Source organism: Lissotriton vulgaris, chromosome 1_1, assembly GCF_964263255.1.
Source record: "Lissotriton vulgaris chromosome 1_1, aLisVul1.2, whole genome shotgun sequence".
NCBI classification, from domain to species: Eukaryota; Metazoa; Chordata; class Amphibia; order Caudata; family Salamandridae; genus Lissotriton; species Lissotriton vulgaris.
In genome coordinates this window covers 1,424,055,592-1,424,077,709 of record NC_141685.1, presented here as the reverse complement: position 1 = coordinate 1,424,077,709, position 22,118 = coordinate 1,424,055,592, and the positions used below count along the sequence as shown (strand labels likewise).

The 22,118-nt window shown below is 44.2% G+C and overlaps 1 protein-coding gene across 7 annotated transcripts in view; it reads right to left on the bottom strand.

Annotated features, from left to right (window-relative positions):
- Positions 1-22,118, bottom strand: part of KIF21A (kinesin family member 21A) — an 863,983-nt gene that overhangs the window by 52,253 nt on the left and 789,612 nt on the right. For all 7 annotated transcript variants that reach the window (XM_086967225.1, XM_086967228.1, XM_086967231.1 and 4 more), the window contains one exon: positions 3,482-3,652. In XM_086967225.1, coding sequence (XP_086823351.1) covers positions 3,482-3,652 — 171 coding nt within the window. The remainder of the gene's footprint in view (positions 1-3,481; positions 3,653-22,118) is intronic.

Genomic DNA, 22,118 nt, shown 5'->3' with positions numbered 1-22,118 from the left:
AGTGAAGCTTTATTTTGATAAAGGAAGATCCTTTTAAAGACCTGTCAATGTGGCCTTACGGCTACAGCAGTCGACCTCGAAGCTGGGGGAACCAGATTTGAGTCTCAGCAGGGACACTCAACATCCTGTGATTCTGGGCAAATCACTTCATCTCCTCATGCCTAACAAAATGTATGTGTCCATCTGTAACAACTGGTGCTCATGTAAAGCGCTCTGATAACTTTGGGTCGAGTTTGCGCGATATAAAACTCCCAAAAATAGAAATCCATTGGAATGGGAATTACAAGAAAACCCTGAAAGAAAGAGCTTTCATGGTTTACATAGCTTCATGTTGTTTTTCAACGGATTGCATAAAGTTATTTGAATAATTATGAGTCTTGAACTGCTTCTGTCAACACAGTATCATGTGTGTCAAACAAGCAATCAGTTCCCTTTTTCACAAGTTCTGACAGTGCACCGCTAAGATAAGCTGCAGGTGAAACAGGGTTGCTTTTCTCCTTACCTTGGGGATTAGCCAAGGTATCCCTCATCTAGAAGACCCAGAAACATCTCCACTAGCTCATCAGGGTTCAAATCGGACCTAGAAATCAGAAGTCACTTGGGAAAAAGAAAACCCTTATCTGAATTAAGAAACTGCACAGAGCTAAGTTGAGGTTTGGACACCTCTTTGGAGTTTCTAATGAAGTGAAGAACAAGTTACTGATCTTCGGTAACGATATATCTGTAAGAAACATAGGTTAGTTATAGATACCTTACCTTAGAATTAGCCCCAGGCGTCAGACTGGATCCAGAAAGTTTTTCGTCAGCAGTACCCCTGCGCGCCGAAAGTTGGTGTCGGTCGGCTCCACGTTCGTCTGCAGCGCCGTGGTCACCGGGATGACTCTGCGGCAGGTACATAGATGCAGCCCTCGAGCGTTGGCGTCAGTTCTGTGCACGACATTCCACGCCAGAAGCGAAGAGCCATGCAAGACACTGACCACTGGTGCGCAAAACTAGGGCCCTGAAAGGAAGTCCTTAACCCTAGAAATCAGTTCGCAGAACGGGGAGGATTGGTGGGGCGTGGAGGAATCTATAACTAACCTATGTTTCTTACAGATATATTGTTACTGGAGGTAAGTAGCTTGTTCATCTGAAAGAAACAATTAGATATCGATTCCTTACCTTAGAATAGATACCCCAGCAATACCAACCCCAGAGGTGGGTCTGAGAACCAAGTTCACACCTAAAGTCCTGGAGAACGGAACGGCCAAAGAAGCGGTCTGTCCGGACTTGACTGTTCAGGCAGTAGTGTTTGGTGAACGTGTGCAGCGATGCCCACGTAGCTACCTGACAGATGTCATTTAGAGGGACTCCTCGTCCCAATGCAGTAGTAGCTGCCGTTGCCCTGGTGGAATGGGTGCGCAGCCCAACATAAGGCTCCTTCTCTGCCAAAGAATAGCAGGCTTTGATGCACAGAACGACCCACCTGGAGATGGTCCGTTTGTGCACGGCTTGACCTCTCTTAGCCCCCACGTATCCAACAAAGAAATGGTCGTCCACCCGGAATGGTTTGGTGCGATCCAAGTAGAAGGAAAGCGCACATTTTGGATCCAGACTGTGGTGCTTACCTTACTCCTTCGAAGGTTGCGGAGGCGGAAAGAAGGGGAGTAAAGTGATGGTTTGGCCAATGTAGAAAGAAGTAACCACCCTGGGAAGAAAGGAAGGTCTAGTTCTAAGGACGACATTGTCTGAATGGACTGCCAGAAAGGGAGGCTTGGAAGAAAGAGATTTTAGCTCACTCACCCACCGGGCAGAGGTGATGGCCACCAGAAAGGAAAATTTGTTCCCTCAGCAGGCATATACCGTCTTAGTGGAAGGACCCCAGACTGCCAAGATAACATTGCAGACATTGGGAGGTAGGTCAAATGACGTTAAGTGCTGCTGCTGCTCAATCTCCACACAAAGAGGTTCAAGTGGAGGAGCGTCCCCTGCTGCTACGACAGAAGACAGGGAAAGGCGTATAGAAGACCACAACTCCACTCACGACGAAAAGTGTTGCCTAGCGAATGCGGCCTTGGAAATTTCAAAGCGCAGAATTGCTGACATTGCGCGTTCTCTTCGGTGGAGAATAGATCTAACCAAGACTTCCTCCACCGTTGAAAGAGTCCTTGCACCACATCCGAGGGAAGACGCCATTCGTAATCCATCATGCACCTGAGTTTGTCCGCCCTGGCGTTCAGGGAACCTGACAGGTGTTGAACCACCAGGGATATGCCCTGATGTTCCAGCCATGCCCAGAGGCGGAGGGCCTCTTGACATAGGGTCCACAACCCCACTCTGCCCTGTTTGTTGCAGTACCACATGGCTGTGGTGTTGTACATGAACACCTGCTCTACTCTTTCCAGGACAGAGGCAAGGAATGCCTTTAGTGCAAGACTAATTGCTCGAAGCTCCAGAAGGTTGATGTGGACCCCAGACTCAGCCGGAGACCAGAGGCCTCTGATCTCCGCCTCCCCCATGTGGCCGCCCCATCCCAGAAGTGATGCAGCGGTCACCACCGTAAAGTCTGTTTGAGGAAGGGAGAGGGATCTGCTGTCGACCCAATCCTGGTGAGTGAGCCACCAATGCAGTTGGTGTGCAGTGCCCTCCGAGATCTGGACGCTATCGGACAGGTGCCTCTGATGCTGTGCCCACTGTAACTTCTGGTCCCACTGCAGAGCCCGCATATGCTATTTGGCATGATCCACCAGCAGGATGCAGGAGGCCATCAGGCCGAGTAGCCTGAGGGTCATCCTGACCGAAAAAAGGGATAGAGGCTGAAAGATTGGAATCATAGCCCGAATATCCTGGACTCGAAGTTCGGGACGATAGACCCGAAACTGTGTCGTATCCAGAACTGCTCCAATCAAAAGGAGCTTCTGAGGGAGAGGCAGGTGTGACTTTGGCACGATGATGGAGAACCCCAGCGAATGCAGAAGGTCGGCCGTAGTCTGGAGGTGGGAAACGACATAGTTGTTGAAATAATTTTCAGGTCCAGTCTGACGCCTGGGGGTTATTCTAAGGCAAGTTTCATTCAGACCATGCTGCTAAATAAAATAAAAAAATTCTTATGGTCATGTTAATACTCATAAATGCTATCATGAAATAACGAATTCCTAGCCCGACAACAGGGAATTATTCAAGCAAGGAAAAATACCTATTCTGGAAAAGAATATTAAACTTTGTTCTGATGGACAGTTACATAAATTGTTCTTAATGGTACAGCAGGCGAGCATTTAGATGTCTAAATTCTAGACATAGTCTTTTTTTTAATTGTAAGAGTTACCATTTGGCACTTTAAAAAAATGTATCTTTTCAATTTGCACTGCTTTGTCAAAGCCTTTCTAAATTTACCACAAAGTGTGAACCAATGTTTGAGTCTCGGCTTGCAAAACTTATATTTGACATGTATCAGTAAGACTCGTATATAAACTTTAATAAACAACCACAGTTAATCACATACCTGGACAAGGTCCTTTCGAGCCAGATCCCACTTTTTGATTCCATTGTCTCGGGATCCACTGAAAAGGTTGTCTCCTATGATAGAAAGTGCCTCAATTCCATCATAATGTGGGGGTTCAAAACAGTGGGTGGGACTTACAGAGCCAAGTGCTCCCTCTGTTACATCGAACATCTGAAAGAACAATCGCAAAATACCCATCATGATTTTTGCATTTGATCTTCAAGCAACACAGAAGCAAACTTAAAGGGGAGGCCATGACTTGGTAGGTAATATTCACAAGGTTTAATAAGAGTTAAATGTCACAATCTTTAAAGGCCACTAATAAAAATGGAATATCCTAACTAGAGGTTATTTCTGACCTTGTTTCAACGGTTTTTTCTCTGGGTTCTGGAACAGCCAGTAGCTCCTGCGCCTTGTCCATGGCCTGGACAGTCCTTTCTTAAGGATGTAAAAATAACTCCAGTACTAATACACTCAAAATGCAAAACCAAGTTACCCCCCTTTTTAGTAACAGCTACCGCTATTGTAATCACTCTTCTAAAATTAGGTCTCAGGAGGGCTTCTATCGCCGCATTTCCTTGGCTGTTAGGTATATCATTCCTCCTGGAGTGCTATCAGTGCAATTTATGAGGCACAGGAATGGACTGGTTAAAAATGTAAACCTACAATGAATCATCACACTTTTGTCACAATTATCAATTCCATATGCTATCAGGGCACAGCACAGGAATACCATTCCCACATAGCACTTTCAGCCCAGTACCACGCTACCACCTAATTAAACCACACCACCTTCTCCATACTACCACAGAATTCGCTCATCATTGCCATACTACCACCTCAATAATACTACTGCCCAGTCTTCTCTCGTACCTCCACAGCATTACTCAACCATCTTCAATACCTCAGAGCCCTACTGCCCACAACCTGGTGTTGCCACAAACCTAAAGGTTTCTCACTACCAGCCAGCATCATCAGACTATCACAGCAGCAAATACAGTACTAACAGCAAAGGAATATACATTCACCCCACACCATTCTACTCAAACAGCACAGACTACAACCTCACACCAATGATGTGCTACTGCATACAACCACACTACATGATGTCCGTACAACTTTTCTCTCCCAGCAAAACAATACTCCTGGGCACTAAACACCACCAACCTATAGCAGCCAACCAGCCCTATAACCTAATTTCCACTCCCAAAAAATCCATCTCATAGCCCCACCATATTACATCCCTCCACTGTGAGCCCAACAGTGGGCTACCATCCAACAGAACGATAGTATCACCCACAATAGCCACAATGCCAAGCCTTGTCACTATGCTATTATTTTGCTTCACTATAATACCACCACCACCAAGGCACTAAAACGTAACACCACCACATTATCAACTCAGACCCAAACAATGCATCCACTACTATTGCACTACCACATTTTACCATTATATTTCCAAGTCAAAGCAACAATTACCTCTACAATAGCTCTAACACCCATAACACCACACATATTCCTCACACTGTATTAAACACATCATATTACTATACCATAACAGACTGCAGTACAATCACAAAACAGGACAGCATAACACTGCAAGCAAAAAAAACACAAAAAAACAAAAACAGCAGCACTGCTTAACAAGACTGAAATGCAATACTGAAAACATAGAATACAATAACACAAGGCAAGCACAGTTATAGAGATAGAAGGATGACCAATTTTGGTGGTATTGGCGCTTCACAAATTATAGGCTCTTATTACTCTTCACACCACTGAGTGTATCTGTAGTTGGGTGCCTAGGCATGGGTTGTCATCCTTATCCCCAAGTAATCCTTAGATTAGGTATATAAATGTACAAAGCCTGTCACACCAACAAGAATTATTAATAAAAGGTTTACAACAATATTTCAGTTTCACAAATACAGTACAAGTCCGATAGAGATTCAACTTCGTTTAATCTTTAGAGGTTTTCCTCCAGTCCAGCCAACACGTGTTTCGTCGATTGGGATGGAACCCACAACTTCATCAGGGCTGCTATTCGAAATTCCTACTCTTTGCGCCTTCTGACTGGTGATAATTCCAACCCGCGTCTGTCACCCGCTAGCAGACGCGGACTTCCAAAATACGGAAGACCGCGCTGTGGATAGCTGTCTCTCGCAGCCCCTGGACTTCGAAAGCAAGAAGCAGGGAGCACCATTGCTTGAAATTTACTTGAGAAAAAGAATAGTCTAATACAATCTGGATTCCAGTGAAGAATTGACTTAAATCACGGAATCAACAGTCTTTAAAGATTCTGCTACTACAAGATTCGAAGGCATATGACTACCCATGCCATATAAGGCTGGGTTGGAATTATCACCAGTCAGAAGGCGCAAAGAGTAGGAATTTCGAATAGCAGCCCTGATGAAGTCGTGGGTTCCATCCCAATCGACGAAACACGTGTTGGCTGGACTGGAGGAAAACCTCTAAAGATTAAACGAAGTTGAATCTCTATCGGACTTGTACTGTATTTGTGAAACTGAAATATTGTTGTAAACCTTTTATTAATAATTCTTGTTGGTGTGACAGGCGTTGTACAATTACAAGGCAAGCACACATTAACACCACAAAACTGACAACATAATACACACAACGCAAGGTAACTGCACAACACACCAACACAACTGCACACAATACAAAACCAGTAGTATAAAGTAACAGCACAAAAACATAACCACAATAAAAGCTTAGCACACCATGACAACAAACATTACAAGAAAAAACAATACAATAAATATAGTACACCACATTGTAGTAGCAATAATACAAAATCAGAAAACCCATGAGCATGAACAATAAACAAAAAAAATACACTAATAGTAAAACAACAGAAACTCAACATACCAACAAAACATCACACCACAACATACAAGACAACATCAAAATAATAAAGCAATAAGGCTATGGAATTTTATGTTAATTTATTTTGTGTTTGTGTGGTGTGCTTTGTATTGCTGTTGTGTTGCAGTTTTTTGTGTGGTGATATTGTGTTGTGCTAGTGTGTTGCTGCATTTTGGTCGGGCTTTGGCAGGGATTTCTAGGCTTTTTTATTCAACAATATTTTATTGAAATGTCACAAAGCATTACCAGTACAACCTAGTCCAGTGCGTAGTACAACATAGTGACCAGACAAGTAAGCGAGCAGACCTTTGAAACCGGACATTTCACATTTTCATAATGAAAACCAAAAATCCCCTCCCCCACCACCCACCCAGCCCTCCCTCTCTGTCAAACCCCACCCATGAAATCCATCATAAACTCTAGTGGGTGCTCCCACACTGTTCTCACAATTGAAACGTGTGTCATGTCACCACACTATCCAATGTCAAAAGCAAGACAATAAGAAAAGCTAGCTTAAGCAAGCCTCTATAGCCCCGAGTAGTCCCCTCTTCAACCATAAATCTGAGGAAGCGTATCAATCTTGGGCATCCCAGGCCCGAAGCAGCTGTTTTAAGATAGTCGACCAGAGGATGCCACTGATCAACAAATTTGCACACCATATCATGGAGTCCCCACGTTAACTTCTCTATTGCTAGCAATGGCCATAACTTTCCAGCCCATTCATAAATCGTGGAGAACATGGCTGACTTACATTTCTATGCAATAAGCTGTTTCGCCACCAGAAGCCTACTGAATATTAGTTACCTCTCACCTTTCGTCATTGCATCATATCCCTCAGAACATAGGCTTTTTTAAAGGGATAATAAACCAGAGCTATGTGCTGGAAGAAGTGACAAGTCTAAGCATTTTTTTTAGTGTTTAGTAAGTATGGGCAATGTGAAAGAATATGTTTGTTACAGAAAGTTAATGTAATGGTGGCTTGTGCTTGGTGTGTTTTTTTTAATGAGCTACACATCATTATTTGAATGCATTTGGAGTTGAAATGTGATAGGTAAGAGCAGAAGGAGCTACTTACTAGAAAGTTAAAGTGGAAACCCATTGCATAATGGATTAGTGGAGAAGTGTGGCTCAATGGTTAGAGCGGCAGACTCCGATGCAGAGGTCTAGCCCGGGACCAGGGTTCAATTCCCCGCCTCGGCAGGTCTTGGGCTAAAAAATTCCATGGACCTGATAATTCTCGCCTCAGTGCCTATTCCAATCATGGAGTCCCACTCTGCAACTCTGGGCAATAGCTTGCTTAAACTCCACAACGGCCCCCACAACGCTAAGGATGCCTGGGCTCCACCTTGAGGGTGCCCAGGAGTGGACGCCTCACAGGGAAAGCCAGGATGGGTTCCACAGCGGTATTCGTACAAGCGCCTTGAGACCCTTGCGGGTGAGTAGTGCGCTATACAAGTATCAATTTACATTTACATTACATAATAGTGCCAAGCACAAACATAATGCAGCCTAAGGTATGGCGACATCCATGGCATGTTTGTATGCATTGTTGTGTACTGCTTACACTGACATAATGGTGGTAATTCTCTACATGTTGTAGGCACTGTTTGTATGATGGTGCCTAGTCCAAAAGTAATGCCTGCACTGGCATACTACTGGTATTTCTTGACATTTCAATAATGTTGTCACTTCTGCCTTAATAAAAAATTTAAAAAATTGCACATTTATATAGCGCAGCTTTTCACCTGTGAGAGTATTGAGGCACTGTTGATGGGCACAGGGGAGTTTAACTGATTTGCCAGAACCATAGGATGTTGAGCAGACAATGAGACATGAAACCAGATCCTCAGCGCCCGAATTGGCCACTCTGGCCACTGCGCCACATCTTCTCCCTTGTAATTTCCATAGCCAGTCGGTATCCATACATGTGCTTATTTCATAATCCAGCCATGCATTAGTCAAGCTATCCATCAATAGACTCACTCAATCAAACATTTAGCCTCACTCCACCTTTCACCCTCCATCCTACTCATCTTTGCATTCAACTACTTCATTCATATATGCACTCATTCGTCCAAGTGTTTATACATTTCCATACATTCATCCACACACTCACCAACACAAACATGTCAAATAAAGAGAAAGTCATTACACTAAGCAAACAGTCAGACTCATTGGCTTTACCAATGCTTGCTGTGCTAGACTGCCAAGAAGAGCTACATGGGAGCATTCAAGGTTTACCCCAGCAAGGTTGGGATACAGACACAATGACTTTCAAACTCAGTATGGAGGTAGAGATCTTTTATTAAGGAGTCAATGAAAGTTTAAAAATGTCTGTTGTGCTATGTTAGGTCTTCCCTTTTATCTACTTCCCCACCACTTTGGTGCGTTCGTCAGCTCAGAGTGTTTTAGCCCAGGTTACTGAGATCTTGCTCAAAACAGAAACATCTACCACCCAAAATAGAAATGGTATTCACAACTCTCAAAAAGGGAAACATGCACACTGCTGAAAGGTAAAAACTACTCAAATCAAGATCTATGTAGCCTCACTGTTAACTTTTAAAATGTACTGACTGCAATAATTAATTCCATTGACATTTTCTGAAGAGGTAGCACTAAACTCTTAACATTTAAATGTATCTCAATCCCACTACTAAGATTTTTTTTTTGACATTTTGCCACCCTGCCATTTATTAATTAGTGACTGGTGATTACTTTTGAAGTGGATACCCGTAATAAATATGAGCCTTTAACCACCACCTTTGTAACCAAAAGATGAGGAAAGAATGATTTTAAGAAATCTTTGGTTCGCCTCTTTAGGTTCCCTTATTAGCCTTTTGTGATATCATGATGTCAACCATAAGTCTCTTTGGTAGTTCTAACGCCTCTGCTGGCCAGGTATATTTTTAACAACTTTTCTGCAGTTGTGGCATCTTTCTACCAAGTGGGCAATGTGACACATTAAATAACTTGTCATGGTTTTTGTGTCTCTTTCACATGCTTTAAAGAAACCCTTGAGGTCATTATAGGTAGGATAACTGTTGTGAATGATGAAATTGGCCCCTCATTTAGCACATTCAAAGTTACTTTTCAGACAGATAGATTTGCTCATGTGGAGGACAGATTGCAACAGAAAGAGAGCGAAAAAGTAAAATAGACGTCAATGTTATTACATAAATTAGAGAAGTACAGAGTAATACTCTGGGCATGTATGACAAAACATTATGTCTGCCAAACCACACTGGTCATTGCTTAGTATTGTATATAATCATCCTTAATGACGTGTTTACTTTTTAAAATTGATAGATTAGTGGGTGCCATACTAGGGTATGCAATCTGTTTGACACCTGTTCTCAGAATGTACGTGGTATTTCCTAACTGAATATGAAAGAGGAACATAGTATTTTATTGTTCTGGAAGATCTTCATTGATGGCACGTAGCTACAAGTGGAGAGATTATTAAAAAATATTTTCAGTTTCATTTGAATTATCTTTAATTTTTAAGAAACATGCATGGACACTTTGAGCAATCTCCTGAAAAGTCTAGAATTTAATGTTTTGACTTTCAGAAATGTGCAGCTTTGCAGGTTCATTTAGTCTGCATAAAAAATTGACAACTCAGATAAAACAAGCTAGAAGTATAAAGAACACGTTATAAACATGTCCTATTTCGTAAAGCTTAGAAATTGCAATGTGAACTTCTTGTGGACATATCCAAAGTGTAAAAGAGTGTATATTAGTTAAAAATGTAGGCCCAAGTACATAAAATCAAAGTATGCCATTTTCATGATGGGAGCAGAATGTATTGAAGTACATAATTTTGATTCTGGTTGTTGATAGCCCCACAGGTTATGGAGACCACAAACAAGCACACATAAAAACAGTGATTGTGTAAATGGGTTCATGCATTCCTACCCACGGTCTTATGTTTAAAATTATTGTTACATTTTAGATACATACTTGTTTGTAATTTGTCAAAGGGAAAGCACCTCTTAATGTAGGACTGTACTATAGCAGGGCAAGTTTAGAGAGCTTACGGAGTTTGATATCTGTCTATTGAGAGAAGCAACAAGATTCAAGATCATTTAACAATAAAACTAAAATCAAAGATATATCCAGGAAATGAAAATTCCGACATTTTGCTCAAAGATGTCTTTGAGAAAGCAAAGTAACATTTTCAATAAATAGGAACCAGTTTTGCCTGGCCCAAGGGGCTTCGTGTACACGCAAATGATTCCCTGAACTTGAAAACCCTCTACATTATCCTCTGGTAAATAAGGAGTTTTACTGTGCAGAGTACAATTGTACTGGTTCTCAAGAATAGCAGAAGTAATAATTGCCAGTGAAATGGTGTAAAGATTTATATGACAAAATAATTAAAAAACAAACAAACAAATAATAAATTAGGGTAATTTATATCCCAATAGTAATCACATTTGAAACGATTATTAAGATGTAACTCATACATTTGTGATAACTACCTTCATAAAGGTATAACATTTATAAAAGAAAGAGTTTTAGTGGACTCTAAGCTCTAACCCACAGAGCCAGCCTCCCAAGGATGTGCATGGTATCATCACATAGTGTTTTGCGGACGTTAACAAGCTAAGCGAAACATCGAAGATGTGCCCTTCTTGCTGTTTTCAGAGATACAAAAGGAAAAACACTGGAATGTCTGAGCTTGGTTGGTGGATGCAGTGAGACAGATATTGCTTATATGTGGTTCCTGGTCTAAAGGGGGTCCCCAGTTGTTATGGCAAGAATAAAGGTAAAGTATTTTACAATACAAATATAAAATCTGGTGAGAGTGTGATGAAGTCAAGTGAAATCTTATGAAGGTGAGGTATCCAGTGGCAAAGAAGATCCTAAATGAAAATATACATTTATGAGAAATTGTAGTTGGTAGGATCCAACAGGAAATGTGAAGTTGATGGATTAGATGAACTCCTGATGTGGAAAGAAAAAAAGCCAACTGGGATTTTATTTTATTGTATAGAAAAACGGTCCGGACATCGATCCAATCCATTTTAGACACATTTGAATTAAATCCATTTTAATTACTTTGGCATACCGGGCCAAACCCGTGTGCACTGTATTATATTGATAAACGGGTAAGTAAATGGTTTATATTGTGTACAAACTGCAATACGTCACGCGTTAACTTTACAGCATATTTTGAGATTATTTTGATCTGAATCACCACCTTTTCCATTCAGATTTACAGGGTGGTGTTCATTATGTTCTAATGTTATATTAGTCATATTTACATTTGTAATTGTGCATTATTTTCTGCTGTATGTGCTATGCTATGTTTTTATATTGTGTGAAACAAAACAATGGTATTAAATAATACATGGGAGTTGTTTAGCTTGAAAACATTATTGGAGCAATGGTTAAAAGTAAACCTCATTGAGACAATATCATCTATCCTTTATACCCGATTTCATAATAGATCAGTGCAGACATAGCTCATTTGGTTCACCTTCATTTTGACAAGAGGTGGACAGTACTGATAATTGGTTGGTGCTATTCACAAGAAAAGACATTGAACTCACTGGCAAAAAAACAAAAAACTATTTGGACAAATGCTGTTTGCAATTGTTAGAAAACAATTATGTGCCATATTTTGGAAAAAAGAAAATTACTAATGCTGGACACTGTATCAACTGCCATATCGTTCTGGAAAACCCAACTCCAAATTGGTCAAGGTATCTTTCACAAATATACAGTTATCATTATTGTTTAAATGAGAATGTGCCAAAATACCAAGTGAATGCTCTTTCTTGTGAATACTTTTACTGCGGATTCCTGCCACTTAGAATACCCCATGCGACAGATTGAATTCAGGAAATTTTAAAGCACTGCCCGCATGCGCCCAAAGGTAGCACCGAAGGCTACACGTTGACTCTCTACCGCCCCAGAAATTATGGAACAGAGCAGCATAGAAGCACCACAGTCAGTTTCTGAATGTTTTTCTTTCCACACCCGGAGGCTTAGAACACTTAGAACAAATTGTACATGACAGGGCAAAATCTAACCTGAAACCTTATTATGATGTTCAAGAGCCAACTTTACAGAACAGACAGGTGTGAAGGCAGTGAGAAAGATGCATTTCGATTGTGCATCCACCAGAAAGAGTTTTTCAGAAGATAAGCAACTTGTTCTTCAGATGGATAACTTCTAACAGCAGATTCCTCACTTTCAGAATAAATACCACAGCAGTACTGCCCAAAGTAGGAGGGTTAAGGGAGTAGACTGGGAGCAGAAAGACTTGCAGGACCCAGGGGACACAATCACCTGCCCTGACTGCCAAATCAGTAGTGTTAGAAATGGGATTTCTGGTTGGTTAAGGTATGCACACAAGCCAGGCAGAACCCACCACTCTAGTCAGGGTAAACTAGATACAAACTGAGATAACCCGTGCTCACCTCTAGTAGTTTGCCACAGAGTAGGTAGGATGATCTAGAGAGGCAACGTATTTGTGGAATACACAGTAACATGATAAATACATCACAAAAAGACTCCTAAAGATAGCTTAGAATATTTTACCCAACATAAGACCAAAACGCCAAAAATCCAATGGATACTTTTCAAGTTATTACATTAAATTCACAACGTAAACACAGTACTTAAATAGCAAGTTGCTTAACTTCGGTAACGATATATCTGTAAGAGACATATATTAGTTATAGATTTCTTACCTTAGAATTACCCCCAGGCGTCAGACTGGATCCGGAGAATTTGTGCTCAGCAGAACCCCTGCGCATCGGTAGGTGGGGGTCGGTTGACTCCGCGTTCGTCGTCAGCGTTGTGATGCCCGGGATGACGTCGTGGTGTCTACTTAGATGCCGCCTTTTGCACGCTGACTAATTTCTTTACACGACATTCTACGCCAGAAGTGCAGAGCCATGCAAGACACTGACCACTGGTGCTGTAGAAGTCAGTTCGCAGTACAGGGAGGATGGGTGGGGCGGTAGGGAATCTATAACTAATATATGTCTCTTACAGACATATCGTTACCGAAGGTAAGTAACTTGTTCACCTGAAAGAGACTATTAGTTATAGATTCCTTACCTTAGAATAGATACCCCTGCAATACCAACCTCAGAGGTGGGTCTGCGAACTAAGTTCATATCAGAAAGTCCTGGAGAACAGAAAGGCCAAAGAAGCCGACTCTCAGGACTTGACTATCCAGGCAGTAATGCTTAGTAAATGTGTGAAGTGATGCCCATGGGGCTGCCTGGCAGAGGTCACTGAGGGGGACTCCATGCCCCAAAGCAGTAGTCGCTGCCGTCGCCCTGGTGGAATGGGTGTGCAGTGCTACCGGAGGCTCCTTTTTCGCCAAGGAGGAGAAGATCTTAATGCAAAGGACGACCCATCGAGAGATGGTCCGTTTTTGCACAGCATGACCTTTCTTGGCACCCACATAGCCAACATAGAGTTGATCGTCCATCCGAAATTGTTTTGTGTGATCAAAATAAAAGGGTAATGCATGTTTTGAATCCAGCAGGTGGAGTCTCCTCCTCCTCCTTGGAAGAGTGCAGGAAGAAGGTGGGCAGAGTGATTGCCTGTCCTATATGGAAAGAGGTAACCACTTTGGGAAGAAAAGGTCTAGTTCCAAGGACAACCTTTTCCGGATGAACAGCCAGGAAAGGAGGTTTAGAAGAAAGAGCCTGAAGCTCACTTACCCTGCGAGCAGAGGTGATGGCAACCAGAAAAGCAGTCTTTAGAGTCAAGAGTCTGAGAGGTCAATTATGTAGTGGCTAGAAAGATGCACACATAAGGTAACTTAAGATTAGGTTCAAGTCCCACTGGGGCATTACGAAAGGACTAGGAGGAAAGAGGTGAGTAATGCCCTTAAGAAATCTATTTACAATAGGGGACTTGAAAAGAAAAGGCTGATAAGGAAGGTGAAGAAAGGCTGAAATGGCCGAAAGATATCCTTTAAGGGTGCCCAGAGCAGAGCCCTGCTGGGCCAAAGAAAAAATGAAGAGGAGAACCTCTGAAAGAGGGGCAGAAAGGGGATTCATGGCCTTTGCTGTGCACCATGCCAAAAATGTGTTCCATCTACAGGCGTATACTGTTTTAGTGGAGGGACTCCTGGCTGCCAAGATGACATTACAGACTTCGAGAGGAAGGTCAAAAGCTGTCAACTGTCGCCACTTAATATCCACGCAAGGAGGTGGAGGCTGGACAGTTTTGGGTGGAGGACTGCCCGCTGTTGCTGCAACAGAAGATCCTCCTGAAGAGGCACTCTGATCGGAAGATCAAAGGCCATGTTCAAGAGCTCAGGATACCAGACTCTTCGTGCCCAATCCAGAACCACAAGAATGACTTGGCCCCGGGTGTGCTTGATCTTCTTCAGCACTCTGGGCAGAAGTGGTATAGGCGGATAGAAGACCGCAATTCCACTTGTGGCGCCATTTGTGATCCATCATGCACCACTGGCTGAGTTTGTCCGCCCTGGCGTTCTGGGAACCTGCCAGGTTTTCAACCACCAGGGACAAGCCCTGATGTTCCAGCCATGTCCAGAGGCGGAGGGCCTCTTGACATAGGGTCCACGGCCCCATGCCGCCCTGTTTGTTGCAGTACCACATGGCGGTGGTGTTGTCCGTGAACACCTGCACAACTCTTCCTCTGACAGAATGAAGGAATGCTTTCAGTGCAAGACGAATCGCCCGGAGCTCCAGAAGGTTGATGTGGAACCCGGACTCTGCCGGAGACCAGAGGCCTTTGATCCCTGCCTCTCCCATGTCTCCCCCGTCCCAGAAGTGATGCATCTTTTACCACTGGGAAGTCTGGTTGGGGAAGGGAAAGGGAACTGCCGTTGACCCAATCCTGGTTCGTTAGCCACCACTTCAATTGGTGTGCAGTGCTCTCTGAGATTTGCACAACATCAGTAAGATTCCCTTGATGCTGTGCCCACTGGAACTTCAGGTCCCACTGCAGAGCCCGCATATACCACCTGACATGGTCCACCAGCAGGGTGCAGGAGGCCATGAAGCTCAGCAGCCTCAAGGTCAATATCACCGAAACCCGTAATAGAGGCTGAAACATCGATATCATAGCCCAAATATCCCAGAATTGTTCAGATGAAAAGGAACTTCTGAGAGGGAATCAGGTGCGACTTCGGCACGTTGATAGTGAACCCCAACGAATGCAGGAGGTCTGTTGTAGTCTGGAGGAGGGATCTGACAGCCTGGGGCGAGCCCGCCTCCAACAGCCAGTCATCGAGATAGGGGAAGATTGGAACCCCTAATCTGCACAGATGAACTGTGACCACCGCCATCACTTTCGTGAACACCCGAGGGGCACTGGTAAGGCCAAAGGGGAGCACAGTAAACTGAAAATGCTTGTGGCCTACCGTGAACCGTAGGTAACGCCTGTGGGCTGGCAGGACGGGAATGTGGAAGTAAGCGTCTTGCAAGTCCAACACTACCATCCAGTCTCCAGGGTTGAGGGCAGAAAGGACCTGAGCTAATGTCAACATTTTGAACTTCTCTTTCCGGAGGAAGCCTTCGACGACCCCGAGATCCAAGTTAGGACGCAGGCATTTGACCATTTTGAGCACCAGAAAGTAGTGGGAGTAACAACCACGACGTACTCTGGGACAGGGACTCGCTCGATAGCTCCCTTGTATAAGATAGATGTATCTTCCTGACGGAGAAGGGCCAAGTGATCATCCGACCTGCAATGGAGAATTGGTGGCATGGAAGTAGGGGAAGTCTTGAAGGGGAGGGGGGTAGCCCGTTCGGACTATCTGCAAAACTCATCTGTCCGACATGGTGATGTGCCACTGGGGGATGCGATGGCGGATCCTGTCGTCCACTAGCAACTGGTGGCCGTGAAAGATCAGACTAGGAAGGCTTAAAGGCTGCTGCAGAGGGGGCACTTGTGGACTGGCCTGCCCGATGCCCCCAGACCCACGGCTTTGGGTCTCTGGCCACGTAAAGGCTGGGTAGCTTGCGCAGGCTTGTGGCCCTGGGTGGAATGTGGCAGGACACCCTTTCCGTAGCCACGAAAGGGGCGAAAAGCAGACTGCACAGGACGAGAGGTGGCAGCGAGGCCCAAGTATCTGGCTGTAGCTCTAGAATCCTTCAAGCGCTCGAGCGCACTGTCTGCTTTGTCGCCACAAACAGGCGACGACCATCAAAGGGCATGTCCAAAAGAGTCGATTGGACATCCCCAAGAAAAGTCAGTAGATCTCAGCCAACTGTAGCGCCTTAGGGCTACTGACGTAGAAGTCATTCTACCCAACACACAGCGGATAGCAAACTTTGCTACGTCTCTCCCCTCTGCGACTGCATGGGAGAATGTGACCTGGGCCTCCTCCGGAAAACTGTGGCAGCACTTGTGCAACCGTATCTCACATAGAGTGGGTGTAACAGACCAAGAGACATGCAGTGTTCACCGACTGCAGTCCTAAGCTGGCGGAAGAAAACATCTTCCCAAGATGATCCAGCTCCTTGGATTCCCTATCTGGGGGAGCAGAAGGGAACGCGCCTTTTGATGTTGAGGCTTGGACCACCAGGCTCTCGGGGTAGGGTGTTGGGAGAGGAAATAGGGTCACCAGGGGCCAGGACCTGGAGTAGGGCAATCATCCTATCCACAGGGGGATTGGACCAAGTGCCCAGAAGGATGTCTGTGAGGGCCTCATTGAATGGCAGCTCTGAAGAGGCCGCTGCTGGCTGAAGCACCTCAGTCAGGAGATGTGTCATGACTGCCACCGTAGGAAGCTCAAGGCCCAAGACCTCAGCCGCCCTACGCAACACCACAGCATAGAAGGGTCCCTCCTCGTTGACTGCGGTAGGAGGAAAATGCATGCAAAGGTCTGGGGAGGTATCCAAACCACTGGCTTCAACCAACTCCTCTCTACAGTCAGGCTCATCAAGCTGGTCTGCCAAAGGGTCAACAGACCCCTCCCAGTCCTCCTCGCCTTCCTCTGGCTGCCACTCAGGGTGGCAGGGAACACCAGGGTAGAACAGTGGTGCAAAAGTAACGGTCGGCGCCGGTACCGGCGTAGGTCGACGCTGGTCCGGCTCTGTGTCCAAGTCGAGGGGGAGGCCGGGGTCGAACCTGGCCAGGGACACAACCGGCGTCGGAAGTGCCAGGGGGGTCGTCAGAGGTATCGGTGCTGGAGGAGGTGTCATGAGGTCAACCAGCACTGATCGGGATCCAGGCCTGGATCCCTGGGGTCCCGCTGGGGGCCGGAGTCATCGGCATCAAAGGCCTAGAGCCCCCAGCTGAGTCTGCAGGGCCCGAAGGTGCGCCGGCAGAGTCGAACTGCCCAAAGATGGAGTGGAGAGCGTCGTAAAATGCACAAAGCTGGGCAGGGGACGCTACGACTCCTGTGAAGGGAGGTAAGCTCGGAGCCGCCCCAGTAGGCTCTGCGGGTGAAGCCGAAGGGCGATGACCTTCCGCGTCCCGTCGGCTGACGGACTGGTAGAAGGCGAAGAGTGACGTGCTTCTTCACCTTCTTCTTGTGCTTCGACTTACCCAAAGACGAAGACTTCGATGAGGAGTGATGGTGGTCACTTCGCTACCGGTTCTGCTCCTCCCTCTCAACTGGGACGTCGAGCGTCGCTGAGCTGACTGCTGGGCCTCCAGAAGCTTTCTGGACTGCTCCCACAAAGACTTCGGGTTCATGGCCCGACAGTTGGAGCAAGACTGCGGGTCATGGTCTTGCTCCAGGCACCAAAGGCACATGAGGTGCGGGTCTGTGACTGACATCAACTTGAGATAAGTGTCACAAGGCTTAAAGTCAGTCTGACGATGGGACATCCCTACATGCACCAGGAGTCGAACGACTCGAAAATGATGTCGTTAAACGTCGACAAATCACTAGTCAAAAAATGACTAATGGTACCGCTCTCTCTAGATCTGCGCTGGCTAGCACGGAAAAAGAAAGAACTGACATCAGCGCGCAGGTGCGGTGTCTAAGTAGATACAGCGACATCATCCCGGCGATCAAAACGCCAAATGCGGAGTCGACCGATGCCACCTACGTATGCGCAGGGGTCTGCTGAGAAAATATTCTCTGGATCCAGTCTGATGCCTGGGAGTAATCCTAAGATAAGGAATCTATAACTAATAGTCTCTTTCAGATAACACATTTGCTTCTCTTATATGACCTACGGTAATATAAGTGCAAGTCAAATGGGTTCTCTCAACGTGAAAGCGCACAGTGAAGTGATCCCAAAATCATTCATTAGCATGTTTACGGTCGGGCCCTTGAGACCTGAATGCTTGAATCAAACCCAGCCGCTCGCGATATCGTACAGGTTGACTGTAGTGACCTCATGGTTCCTGTCTCTTTACAATACCCTCTCTTGAAGCAGCATGGACGTGCTGGGATGTCGTAGTGGCAGATTCAGTGGTCTGCAGCCCAAAAGGGAGTCACAGATACTGCAACCTCTCTGCAAGCCAGTCCCTATCCTAGGGGCTGCCGACATCAGCACAAGGCAGTAGTTCTGCTTCCGTGGGCGGACCGCTCGCAAGTCTATGCAGACACAGCTGCCGTTGCCCAAGGCAAACCGGCTGGGTCATGTTGAGAGAGTTTCCCTTGGCACTGCAGCGTCCCTCAGCTATGCAGGACGCTCGGTTTTGGTAAAAGTACCAGCACTTCAGTAGTTCACACAAACACGCTGAAGACTGGCACAGTGATCTGGATAGGTGCAGAGCTCTGATCGGCGTAGGTAATCCTTGCAGGTCCACAAACAAAGCGCTGGACCTTTGTAGAGTTAGAGATCAGATACGGCTGATCTTTGTCGAGTTTGGGCTGCTGGACTCACAAGTAGTAGAGTCTCATGGCAGAAGTAGGGCAAACTCTTTTATGATCCTGATACTTGACAGGGGGCATGCCATCAAACCCTTGGAGAGCACTTCGAATTTTAGCATAGCAAAAGGTACCAGGCCAGCACAACAAGGCAGGTAGCAAAGCAACAGTCCCTCCTGCAGCACAGCAATCAGCAGGCCAACACAGCAAAGCGGTTAGCAGAATGGCAGTCCCTCCAGGCAGCACAGCAGTCCTTCTGGTAATTTGCAAAGGTAGATCCAGCAGTATCTGCCTACAAGTCCGACAAAGTGTCTCTTTTTAGAGAGCCAGAGACCCAGTACTTATACCAAAATGTGCCTTTGAAGTAGGAGGTGACTTCAAAGGAGCTTTCTGAAGTGCACAAGGATCCCTTTCAACCCTGTCCTGTCTGCCAGGCTATCTGTTGGGGTAATCAATCCTTTGTGTGTGGACAGGATACTACCTATTGAAGTATACATGTCATCCCTTACCATTCTTTCCTGCCCAGGAAGACCAATCAAAATGCAGATGAGTGCTCAGAATGCAGATGAGCCTCACCTTCCTGTATGTGTGGCTGTCTAAGGGGAATGCACAAAGCGTAGCTGTCATCCAACCCAGACCTGTAATAGAGAAAAGCTGCAAAGGACACCGAGGTATAAGCACAGAGAAATGTTTACTTTGTAAACCTAAGGAAAATCCCTGGACTGTGTGCTAATTGCTCTGTAGCTCCTATCTTCATACACAACAATCATTCAAGCATTACAGTTATCATACAATGTCGAGCCAACACAAAAATATGACTTTTACAGTCTTTATGTTTTATTAAAATCTTTGTATCCAAGGTTAAAAAACAGACCTTTGTCTGTAGTACATAAAAAACAAATTTGTTATACACTTTTGTCAATTCTAATACATGAAAACATATACATGTGCAAATTTACAAATAAAAAATACAAAATACATTGATATAAGAAAAAAGGCAAGAAACGGTCATAAAGGTTACACAAAATATAGTCCGCTAAGTTCCACAAAACAACCCCTTTCCACCGTAGGTAATAAGTTTACCCTATTCTTGTTTTGGCATGACCCAGTATCCTCTTGTAGATATAATACACAAAAATATGAATGGTAATCAAGATCACAGTATCCAAAATCCAGGTATATCTGTTCTCTGTTTGGGATCTGGCTGGGTTCTATTTTATTATGCGTCGGCGCGTTTCGGTGTTCTCAACTGATATGTATACACCTTCTTCAGGACCGCAGTATACGTGGGGTTCATCAGTATTATATATCTTTTTCTGTGTGCAAAACAATAGGATACAGTTAGAGGAGGTCTATATTTTTTTTACTCTACCTTTCAGTTTTGGCCCTGGTACCCATTACACTGACTATTCTAGACCTGAAATCCTCTATCTGACCATTCCTCTTTTCCCGGGACATCTATGTGCCCATTAGCCCATTGCCTATTTATAGAGACATTTTTCTAACATCATTTGGTAATATTGTGATTAAGAGATCCGCATAGGTTTGACAATACCCGACATCACAATTCAGAGAAGGCTCCCAGGTGTCCCTCCGTTATATTTAAGTGTTGGATTCTTGTATTTTCCCACCTCCATTCATCCATTCACGTTCATTCACACATTTTGATCACTTTACAAGGAAGGGTAAAAATGTTAACTCACTTCCAGGAAGGTATATCCTTTTCATTAGTCGGTCTCCCCCGTAATAATAAAACAGGTAGAGCTACCTATAGGATCAAAATACACTTTCTTTAATAAGTGGGTTTCTAGATCCCTGACTTTACATTTGTGATTGGATTCGGTTGTTACCTTTTATTATCAAGGCCGTCACTTAATTCTCTTTTCAGAACAAGAGTGAAAATCCTGTTTTACATCTCTATCAAACAGTGGTATACTTCTTATCTTTTGGTGCTAGAATTGTAAAAGAAAAAAGATGAAAGAGGAATTATATCATTCCTTATGCCTTTACTCTCATTCTATGTTATTAGCTGCATTCGTTTTTTAGGCATTTATTTACCTTTTCTTATTTTTGGCAGGTGCCTTGTAATTTTCTTATTTGAGTTTCGTTCATCCGCTATCTTGATATTGATATCAGTTCAAATTATTTCTGTAAACAATGGGGAAAGTGTGTTATTGTAATATCCCTCTCTTGATTTCGCATTTATGACATTTTCTCATAGAGTAACTCCTACCTTGGGTAGATAAAAAATCATAGCATCGAGGTATAGCGTTTTTCCTTCTGCATGCCAGCGAACCGGATATCTTCTGTGGAGGAATGACAACAATGTCCTCCATTATTCTGACTCCCTTTCTGCATCTCTTTTGTTTAGTCATTTTTATCCCATCATTATGGATTTCATAAGTATTTTGCTGTTCTTAATTTAAATATGTGGGCAGTGAGTTATATTTGCATTACTCTTAGGCCTCTGGGGATTCCAAAAAATGTATAATCTGATAGATATATTGCATGCTAAACCCCCCATTCAGTATTGTTAATCTCCCTATTCGAGACCTTACTGTGTCTCCCTTATTATTTCGCCCTCTGTTGTCTAAACTGCCTACTAGGACAGTGGGACCAATTATTTAAAAAAGACTGTTTAAGCTGTTTGCAAAGAAAACATTTATTTCTATTCCCTCTTTTAAGAATGCCCTCGTTATCTGAATACACTTAGGGACAATCTGACAGAGACATAGCATTTACGCCGTTTTCTTGTTGTTCTACCAGCTACTCGGGTAGCTGGTAGAACAACAAGAATCCCACAATGATGGAATAAAAATGACTAAACAAAAGAGATGCAGAAAGGGAGTCAGAATAATGGAGGACATTGTTGTCATTCCTCCACAGAACATATCCGGTTCACTGGCACGCAGAAGGAAAAATGCTATACCTCGATGCTATGATTTTTAATCTACCCAAGATAGGAGTTACTCTATG